At 46.0% G+C, this 11055-nt stretch overlaps 1 protein-coding gene across 1 annotated transcript in view; it reads right to left on the bottom strand.

Annotated features, from left to right (window-relative positions):
• Nucleotides 1–403: 403 nt before the first annotated feature.
• LOC134528186 (probable chitinase 2) overlaps nt 404–11055 on the bottom strand; it is a 50316-nt gene continuing 39664 nt past the window's right edge. The window contains exons 6-8 of the mRNA XM_063361576.1: nt 4543–4731; nt 2676–2804; nt 404–1877 (exon numbers count right to left, since the gene is read on the bottom strand). Of these exons, the coding sequence (XP_063217646.1) occupies nt 1554–1877; nt 2676–2804; nt 4543–4731 (642 nt within the window). The 3' untranslated portion in view covers nt 404–1553. The remainder of the gene's footprint in view (nt 1878–2675; nt 2805–4542; nt 4732–11055) is intronic.

Below are 11055 nucleotides of genomic sequence, written 5' to 3'. Positions count from 1 at the left end.
GCACATCTCTCTCTCTCTCTCCCCCCCCCCTCCACCAACTAACTGTATGCTAGAAAATATCTGTTGTTTACCGAGGTGAAGTAGACTTTGTGGCATCATGCCTGAGTTTTGTTTTGCTGTGGCGATTTCGTGATAACTGAAATTTACAGAAGTGCTATTCAAGACTGGGGCTGTAAAATTAACAAAAGGCTACATTAATTCGCGCAAATTGAAGACGTACTAAATGAGGGATTGGCGTATAAATATTTTCTATAAGTGTTCTTGCTGATACATTCCAAAATACAAACAGAAACTAGAACTTCTTAACTGTTACGTTTATTTTAAAACTATATAAAAAGGTAAGTATATATTACAAGGGCTACTGTGAAATGTGGAAGTAATAATAAACACAAAATTCCATAAATTTTATAAAAAAAAATTTTATTCCATTGAAACATTGCAGGACGCATAATATGCACAACATTTCTGGGGCAAGCTTATCGGATTCACTTGGCACTGTATTCAAGAGATGCACAGCAAAAATGGTTTATGGAAATCATAAAAAAATTCTCTTATAATTTACTTGAGATAACACTTGAATTGCTGTGTCAAACTGGTTCACTGCTGTCTTTTTCAAGAGCGCCACGTTAAGGCTCTGTCTCACATGCAAAGTTGGTTATGTATTTCTTTTTCTTGTCATAACTATATATTATTAAAGAGATTATCCTGCAAAATTTGTCACGATACCAGTCTTGAATTTAATGTTTCTTCTAAATTATCCATACAGATATTAACAAACACAAACACAGAAGAGTTTTAACTAACCAAGTTTCTGTATTATCCAAGCCGACCTGAGGCGCCATTACGCCTACTGACAAAGACTGTTGAAACATTTGTATGACCTAGAAAATGATCTAAACATTGTTGAGAGCTTTGATGAAATTAACTTCAGTGATGCAAATGATATCACTGGACCAACTGAAAACATGACTTTTTTCAAATCATACCAGTGTCATCCAAGATTTTGCTTATCCGAGTTTGCTGTGGGCCACATTAACTTGATTCATTGAGACTCAACTGTAGCTGTAAAGAGTCGAGCAAATGTTCACAGTTCGAAAATAACCAGTAAACAGGAAATTAGTGAGAAATTTTGCTACCCAACAGCAACTACAAGCAGTGGCGTAGCCAGGATTTGTGTATGGGGGGGTGTTAAGAAGCATCCCCCCCCCCCCCTGGGAAAATTTGGATTTTAAGGTTTAAAATAGCGCTATTTTAGCAGTTTTCGGTACTTAAATTTAAATATTGTAATGGTAAAAATTTTATTAATTTTAATATGAAATTTGTTTTGAGTGATGAATAAGAAATTAATTAAAGATTTGGTGGTAAGGGGGGGGGGGGGGGGGTTTGAACCCCTAAAACCTCCGCCCTGGCTACGCCCCTGACTACAAGAGAGCTATTGTGATAAATTTACAGGAAAAGCCCTCAAATATAACAGCAGGTGAGACGGGCTCAACGCTACTGAACTTGCGACGGAGGAAGACGGAATGTTCGAAGGGGCTTGTCCGCAGGTGGCTTCAGTGCATGCGAGACAAGCACAGGCAGGCAGCCAGCAGGCACGGCACTGCCGTGGTCGTGGCGACGACTCCGCTGCCCGGCTGCTCCGCGTTGTGGGCTTTCTCCCTCTCCTTCTCTCTCTCCTTCTCCTTGCGGGTGACCACCTCGTTCTCCATCTCCGCCAGCGTCTCCGTGATCGCCTTGTTCACGCTGCGCATCAGGGGGTAGCTGATCTTGATGGCGTTGTCGTCCGCCTGGTAGCGCTTGCAGTCTCCGTGGAAGTCGTCCGTGTCGATGGACCACGCCATCACGCCGCCAATGTCGTTCCTCATGGCAAATTTCACCTGAGGAAGGAGAGCAATTCCTGCTATGAAACACTACGCGCAAAAACTTGTGCGAAATGGTTTTGTGTTTTAGTTGTGGGCAAATGTGGCCTGAAGCAAGGCTCTACGAATCCTGGGCACCAGATCCCCATGATGCTTCATTGCTGGCAACTGACTTCTGCTAATATACCTATATATATAACTATACAGTGGTTTAAAAAACATCAGCCAATTTTGTTGTTAGGTACACAATCTTGTACAGAAATGACTTGAGTCCAAGAAACTGGGAAGGTATTTAAATTGCCTTAAGTTAGGTAACTCTAATTACTGAAATTGTACCAAGTATCTATATGGTACTGTTTTGTACGTACTTCACTGTAATAATAAAAATATAAAAGTTTAACTGCTCACAACAAAATAATTTTTTTTATCATTGGCTACTAGATTTTGTGCCTAGCTCCTAAACATTTAGCTATTTTGTAGAGGCTTGGGTCTAGAAGTACTTGAAAATAGTAAATTGTAATAAAAACTAATGTTAGCTGCTGTATTATACTATAATTTGGAAAACTATAAAACTAACAGAATTTTAGGTTAGTTTATACATAGTTAAAAGGTAGACACGTTTTGTCCTAAACGTGTATTTAATTTATGTTAACAGAAATTCATGAGTTTAGCCTATATGTTTTAGTGTGTGATTCTTGACATGTTGGTTCTATATCTATATGCCAGAGCATTTGAATCCATGTGGTATCCACCGAACAAAAAAAATTATAAAAAAAAATTGCTTTAAAATATTTAACAAGGAAATATGTAATTTACCTTTTCTGTCAAACTGCGTTCATCATCATAAGCAATAACTTTGTTCCCGGACACTGCATACGGCGTTTCAGATTTGTCATCCCAGTGAATCTGCCATTCTGTGTGATTGTTTCCAAGTTCTTCACAAATCTATAACATAAAAATACCAAACAAATTCAGGGCAAAGTATAATTTATTTAAAAAAAATTATTAGATATACAGAATGGAATTCTTTTGAATATTGTAAACTTTTGGAAAGTTTATCAACAAACAAACACTTGAAATGGACAAGTTTTATTCACAAAACTGGCAACAGCTTCTTAAGGCCCACGTACACTCTGAAATTTGTTATTACATAAATTTGATGCAATTAATGTTTGATCCAAGCTAGAGCTTAACTAAATCAACCATCAAATACCTAATATATAAAAATTTGAACAGTCTCATAAAAAATGTGTCTCAAGTTAAGAAAGCATGTAGATATCCAGTTTCAAGCACAAGAAGACAGTAAACCATTAAAGAATTGTAAGTAATACTCTAAAATTTACATTTAAACAATGATATAATTACATTATATATAAATAACTATGCACCAATGTGTTCTGGTAAAATAAAATTGTATTTTTCTTTAAAATATACATATGCAAAATTTAACTATCTATTTCTTGTAAAGGCACTTAACCACCCTTACTTTTTTGTTTGTATGTGGTATGAGTCAATTAATTAAAAATAAATTCAACCAAACTTTAACTACCGGTGCTATTTCCTCTATATTTTTTTTTACCAAGATCCTCTTTACTTTTATACAAGCAAATTGATAGACAAAAATTGGTTTGATCTAACAAAGTATGAGGCAATAATTTTGCAACCTGAGCTAAAACGCTGACAGCACCTGGTTAGATTATGCACATCACAGTGATAAGAATGGAATTTGTATACATATTTTTCTTCAGATTATCTTAGACCTATCAGTAGAGATGGGAAAAATTAATGAATTCATTTTGCAATTCTTCTGCTATTGGCTGACAATTCGTCTGGAGGACTCTGAGATTCCCTCATAAAATAATAACAGGCAAATAACAGGCAACCCAGTTGAAACGTCTCATAAGTCAACTGCTAATGAGCAGGAGATATTTGCTCACTTATGAACAGTACACTGGAGTCTATCCTAGAGGCCACTGAAACAGCGAAATTTTCCGGTCCCTACCTATCTCTACCTATCATGCTTCCTTCAAATACAGCAGACACATGTAAATTTAAAATTTAATTGATGGTGCTGAACAGGAGTGTATGCAGATTTTAATTTCAATGTGTGAGGGGAGAGGATAGAAATTGTTTTCTTTCAAATTCTTTACTTGTGTTGATGGAATTTATAGATGTTTTAGGATATCTAAGAATTTCAGGGGGGAATATTTATTTCCCTATGTATGTTCTTAGTGCTGGCATTTCTATAAAAGATCCTTTAAAAATGATAGAAAAACCACTTTTAGCAAATAAAAAACATTTACCAATAAGACTGCAGCAGCAGGCTTTTCCTTCTCTTTGTGAACAAACAGGAAAGTAATTTTTTAAGTGTGAGGATGGCAGAAAGTTTTCTATAACTCATTTATCTCTGCTGCACTTTGATAAAATGTCACAAAAGTTTTATGTAAGTATGTAAATGCCATACAGCATTTTTCAGGATAGATAAAACCTGAGTACATGATTATCTTACAGACATGAAAACTGTAATCTAACTATAACTAATAAGTTCAATGACCTATGAAAATGGAAATATATACTTTTGCAAATGGTCCGAATTGCATTTCAGTGAACGAAACACATTTCATAAAACTTACAATCCAACTACACACCAGGTTACATCATTCACTGTGTTAGTAAAGTTCACCTCGTTGTAGCCCATGAACCCATTCTCTCGCGTGTAAGGTCCTTGGAAGCTGGTTTCCAGGGCGGTCTCTCCCAAGCCGCTGCCTTGCGACTGTCCTTCGACGAGGAAGGTCCGCCCATAGAGTGGCATGCCCATTATAAGCTTCCTGGGCGGCACTCCCAGCTTCAGGAAGTACTTGATGCTGTACTCCTGGAATTTCATTCACTTTATAGAATTTCAAATACCTAAAACTATACAACTATATGAACACACTAAACCACGTGGAGTGAAAATTTTCTAGATAAAGAATTATTTTTAAATTTTTATTTTATTTACATGAGCTGTGAATTAAAAGTGAGTGTGTAGCCACCATGCGCTAAAACTACAATGAGAAATTTAAGAATTATATTTTACTCATCCTGTTAAAGTTTTTTGTCAATATAATACGTAGTTGTATTCATTTGGAGAAAAAATTATAATTTTTTAAAGCAATTTTTTACAATTATAACATATGTCGTTTACACGCCCGGCTAAGCAGCGGATCCCTTCAAAGAATTTCTGCTCCTAAACCAAATTTTAAAGCCAACACTTGCACACAATCTGAGGGGGACAGGATGGACGTGTTTCAACTTTTAGGATGAGGGGAACCTTCCCCCTAACTTTCTATATCGTGAATATGCTATTATTCTACAGTAAAGAGTAAACTGCAACTTAGAACCGTAACGTTATAGAGATTACCGGTGATTATTGTCATTCATACTGGGCTACTGTTATGCAAGTATTTCATCCATATTTTTGCCAGACTTTCCTCGCACTCAGAAAAGGCTGTTATTTATGTTTCCACATATTCTATGCTTAGCGTTGGTTTGCGCACATGTAGGTAAGGGCAGACTTCCTCAGTCCATCACACTTCTTGCAAACATCAACATGTACAAGTTCATGATAAGGAAGAAAAGAAAAACATAATCTGATTTGCTTCATAATAATACAAGAGATGACTATTGTTAATGTTTCTTGATTAAGAAACCTTATTTATAATGGTAAATTACCATAAGTATAAAGTAGACCTTATGAAAGCCAATTTTTGTCAAAATAAATAATTTCTGAAACCATAGAGATGTAATTTTTTTTAATGACACATGCTTTTTCTACCATTTCATTATTATAATAAATTTTAAAAAAAATTTTACGATATTAAATCAAAATAAATGTTAATAGCCTGAGTAGTAAGCCAAGTAACTCTGCAACATATCACAATGACAAAGTAACAGCTTTTTTTTTTTACTTAATGGCATTCCACTCCAAAATACATTGAGTTAAATGCTGCCGAGAGTTAGGGGTAGTTGGAGGAAGAGTCACGCGACACAAAATATTATTAGGGCATCTTAAAACACATTCATGCCAATCCCACCATTAAAATAACATTCTTTTAATATCCCATAACACTATACAGAATTTCATCAAGTTTCATTTGTGGCAGATATTCACGTTGAGGGCTGATCGCGCATTACCGGTGATTTTAAGATGTTAAATATGGGCGCCACCACGTGGAAGGGCACGTGGACCCGGCGGAGTCTCACTCTCAGGGCGTTACGTAGCCCAAGTGGGGACGAGTTACCAGCCCTTTCTATCCTACCTTTCCAGACCTGGCCCGCTCTAGGCGTCGGGCACGCCACACTCCTAGGCTAAGTCACTCACCACGTGGTTAAATAAAATACTCAGTTTATATTTTATTCCCAGATTTAATTTCACTAACACGTTATCTCCACGTCCGTTACACGTTACACGGTAGAAAAAGCCTGAGGCACGAATCGACTTAGGTGAAGACATGGTCCACACACGTGGCCATGCTACAAAATTTACTTATTACACGATTGCTGAAAACTCGACTGAGACAATTAATTAATTAAACAGCCCGCTGGCCGAGAGCTGCCCCGAGGATGACGAGCGAAAGAGATTCAGAAATACTTAACGAGACAGAATTACTTGGTCAGTGCAGAACAAAGGTTGAAGTCCCCGGGGTGCTGGCGCGTCTGCTCTCGGTCAGTGATGAAGATCGACTGGGCTGAGCTCATCGCTCGCAGGTGGCAACATGGCGCCCTTCGCGCCAACACAATTACCGTTACTGTATTCTACGACTCCGTGCCCCGGCGAAAGTTGAGTAAATTACAGATAAACATTAAAAATATATAAAAATTACTGACAATGGAAAGTTTGTTACTATTTACTTATTTAATGATAATTCATATAAAAACATTCCTACCCTCGTCCAAGTCCGTGCCTGTTCGGGTCCGCCCGGGCAACGTCTGTGGTTATTTCAAGTAACATATTTAAATTAAAGAAACCACAAGTAAATTGCACAACACTGGGGAAAAGATGAATAAAAACAAAAAAGGGTTTACAAATAATATTAACATAGCAATTTTAGGGATCGCCGCACTGCTTCTAAGCGCCCTCTTGTGGTAGTTCGTGGCGCGCAATTCAAACACACGACTACGTACATGGCGGTACAAATGCCGGGGAAGGGGAGAGGAATGTTGAGGAAACGGAGACTGACTAGGCTCATGGGGCGTAGCCCCGGCTGACGTCAATTGCCCCCCCCTCGAATAGCCGGTCATGTCGACGTTTCCGCTGGGTCGCCTGTGGGCGTGGTCGCCCCCTTATCAACAACAGCTGTGCTTCCTCGCGATCCCTCGGGGTCGTAGCGTGTATCGCGGAGCCGGAACTGGGTCTTGTGACGCCCGGTCTCCCCTCTCTTCCCGCGGTGTTTCGTCTTCCTGCGGTTCGGTTACTGTCACCCTGAACGTGGAGTCTGCCAACGAGTAATGTAGCGGCCATAATGGCTCGTCCGGCGAACCCGGCCTACTCTCTACTTCCTCCGGCCACCTTATCAGTGGTTGGGATGTCGACTGGCCCTCCGTCACTCCGGGCGTGTCCCTGAGAAATCCCCTGAAAGGCGAGACGTCACTCCCCGAGTCTTCGAACAGCCGCCTCGGCCGGACATCTGTGACTGCGAGGGGCGTCGCCTGTCCCGCCCCCAGGTCCGGGAAGCCTCTGAACCCGCCCCCGTCTGTTGGGGTGGACGTGACCAGCTGTGCGGCCGCCCTCCCGTCTGTCTCGTCCGCCGCCTCCGTCTCTTCCTGCCCCGTCTCCGCTCCGTCACGTCTCGTTCCCGTCTCTTCCGCCCCGCCCGCCGCCTCCGTCTCTTCCTGCCCCGTCTCCGCCTCGTCCGCCGCCTCCGTCTCTTCCTGCCGCGTTCCTGCTCCGTCACGTCTCGTTTCCGTCTCTTCCGCCCCGTCCGCCGCCTCCGTCTCTTCCTGCCCCGTCTCCGCCTCGTCCGCCGCCTCCGTCTCTTCCTGCCGCGTTCCTGCTCCGTCACGTCTCGTTTCCGTCTCTTCCGCCCCGTCCGCCGCCTCCGTCTCTTCCTGCCCCGTCTCCGCCTCGTCCGCCGCCTCCGTCTCCGCCTCGTCCGCCGCCTCCGTCTCTTCCTGTGCCAAGCGCACATCGTCCCGGTGATATTTCGCGGCCCGGCCTGAGGGTAACTTTATCACGACCGCCGTGGGCCCCGCCTTGACCACCGCCACCGGGCCAAACCACTTTGGCGCCAGGCCGGCGCAGAAGTTGCGTCGGCCGGAGGAGAGGGGGTGGAGCCTCGCGTAAACCAGCTGGCCTGGTTTCAGTTCAGGGGGCGGGCGGGTCGTCTCGGGTGTGCGTTGTGCTTGGTAAGCTGCCTGGTTACGTCGCGCCCTATCGTGCGTCTCGGCCAATCGCCTCAGGCGTCCTTCGGGGCTCTCTACGTCCGGGTCCGTTTGTTGTTGCCGCACGTGATATTCCCCGGGGAGGGTGAGGTTCCGCCCCTGGACCATGGTGGCTGGTGTTTCGCCGGTTGCCGCGTTCACCCGTCGCCGGATGCAGTACAGAACGTCCGGGATGTGCGTGTCCCATTGGGCGTGGTCATCCGCGAGCCTCAACCGCAGTTGAACCTTCACCTCTTGGTTGCGTCGTTCCGTGGGGTTCGCGCGGGGGTGGTACACGGGGGTGGTGTGTAGGATTACCCGCCATTTTCTCCCCAGCTGCGCCCACCGGCGCCCGACAAATTGGGTGGCATTGTCCGACAACAGGACCCGGGGGTACCCCCACCTAGGAAAAAACTCCGTTTCCAGGCTGCGTGCAATGGTGCCGGCGCGGATGTTCGCCAGGGGGTAGGCCTCCACCCAACGCGTGTAGCAGTCTGTCACCACCAACAAAAATCTTTTCCCTCGGGGCGTGCGGGGATATGGTCCCATTAGGTCTATGGCGACTGTATGGAATGGCTCGGTGGGCTGCCTGGGTACCTGCTGGGCTGTCCCGTCGGTGCGGCGCGCCTTGTGCCTCTGGCAATGTTTACATCTCCTCACGCAGTCCCGTACAAACTTGTTTACCCCTGGCCAGTAGAACTGTTCCCGCAGATCGCGTCGCGTCTGGTCTGCGCCGGGGTGTCCGGCTAGCCTGTTCACGTGATACATGTCAAACACCTCCCGGCGGGTGGCGGCTGGCGCGAACGTCCGCCATTGGCCAGCTGTCCCCTTAGGTCGCGCCTGCAGTGTCCCGTCCAATACACGGTAGCCTTCACATTCTCCGCTCCCGCAACGGCGCACGATCTCCTGTGTGTCTGTGTCCGTGAGTTGGGCCGCTCGCACGTAGGCGTCTAAGTCATCAAGCTCCGCGCCTGGCGGTAATGTCGGTGTGACGTTAAGGTTTAGGGCACACAGTGCGGCTTGGGTTGTCGGGGTGCGCGGGGTCCTGGGTATGCGCCCGCTGGGTGGTGGCAAAAGCTCCTCCCACTCCGCATCGTCACAGGCTGTGACGGTGACGTCCGGATCTCGCGACAGCTCGTCCGCTAGTTCGTTCTGTTTTCCCGGTACATGCTCGACTTCGAAATCTAAGGCCTGTAGAAGCATGGCCCAACGCGTCAGCTTCGAACGTCGCCCCTGCATCGTGGCCAGCCATTTGAGACATTGGCTGTCAGTTCTCAGTACGAATTTCTGCCCCTCCAGGTGTGGGCGGTAGCGTCTGAGGGCCCAAACTACGCCTAGACACTCACGCTCGTTCACGCTATACCGCTGCTCGACGTCGCCGAACTTGGCGCTTGCATATTCAATCACCCGAGGCTCGCCGTCGTCGCCGAGTTGTAACAGGATGGCCCCGATGCCCTTCTCGCTCGCGTCTGTTTGTACGATCAGGGGTCTGCCTGGGTCCAGCCGCGCGAGTAAGTGGCACTGTTGAAATCTGCGTTTTAGCTCGTCAAAAGCGTTCTGGGCTTCCACGGTCCACCTGAACGGACGTTTGGGTGACAGCTGTTCTGTCATCGGCGCCGCTACTACCGAGAACTCTGGGACGAAGGCTCGCAGCCAGTTAGCTAGCCCCAAGAACTTTTGCAGTTGCTTGCGCGTGCGTGGGGGCTCCTTGTTGATAATTACACTCAGCTGTTTTTCCGTGGGTCGGTTTCCGTCCGCGTTAACCACTAAGCCCAGGAAATCTAGTTCTGTGGTCCCCAGGTGGCATTTTTCGCGATTGCATGTCAGACCATGGCTCGCCAGGCGTTCCAAGACTAATGCTAAATGATGCGCATGTTCTTCCCACGTCTGAGACCAAACAATTATGTCGTCCAGATACGCGGCCGCAAACTTGCCCGAGTAGTTGTCTAAGACCCGTGTCATCATCCCTTGGAAGGTAGCGGGGGCGTCCTGTAGGCCGAATGGCATCGCGCAAAACTGAAATCTCCGCCCGTCTGGGGCTGTGAACGCCGTCTTGGGTCGGTCCGCCGGACGTATCGGCACCTGCCAATACCCAGATTTTAGGTCGAGGGAAGAAAATATCTTGGCGTTACCCAGGCCTGAAAGTGTGTCGGCCATGTTCAGCAGGGGGGGTGGGGCATTAATTGTCACTCTATTGATAGGTTTGAAATTGACACAGAAGCGTAGTTTCCCGTCTTTTTTTTCTGCCAACACGACCTGGAAATTATACGGACTTTCGCTAGGCTCAATTATCCCGTCATGCAACATGTCCTGAACCTGGTCTAGGATGGTCTGTTTACCAACGTGGCCGTAGCTACCGGGTGGGATAAACATTGGCTCGTGAGGATGGGTCGGGATGGCATGCTCAGCTATGGTGGTACGTTTCAGCGGGTCCGCGGACGCAAACACATTACACTGATGATCGAGGACCTGCTGGATGGTAGCACGAAACTCGGGGGGAACTCCGTGCTGGAACTCGTCGAGACTGACCTGGTTTACTGCTGGTGGAGTAGGCTTACCCAGCCCGTGGATGGTCCGCCGCCCCTGGGTGCCGACGTGGACGCAGCCGGCCCGGATGTCGATGGCTGCGTGCTGCTCGTAGAGCCAGGGTAGCCCCAGAATGACGTCCTCACGTAACTGCTCCACCACCAGCGCCGTCGTGACGGACCGTTGGTCCCGCACGTCCACCTCCAGCGTCGCGACGCCCTGGGTGTAGCAGGCGTCCCCCGTGGTAGCCAGCTGGAGTTGGCCCGGGTGA

Source organism: Bacillus rossius, chromosome 1 (genome assembly GCF_032445375.1).
Source record: "Bacillus rossius redtenbacheri isolate Brsri chromosome 1, Brsri_v3, whole genome shotgun sequence".
Classification (NCBI taxonomy): Eukaryota; Metazoa; Arthropoda; class Insecta; order Phasmatodea; family Bacillidae; genus Bacillus; species Bacillus rossius.
The sequence above is the reverse complement of the archived record's forward strand: the minus strand, read 5'-3'. Positions and strand labels throughout refer to the sequence as shown.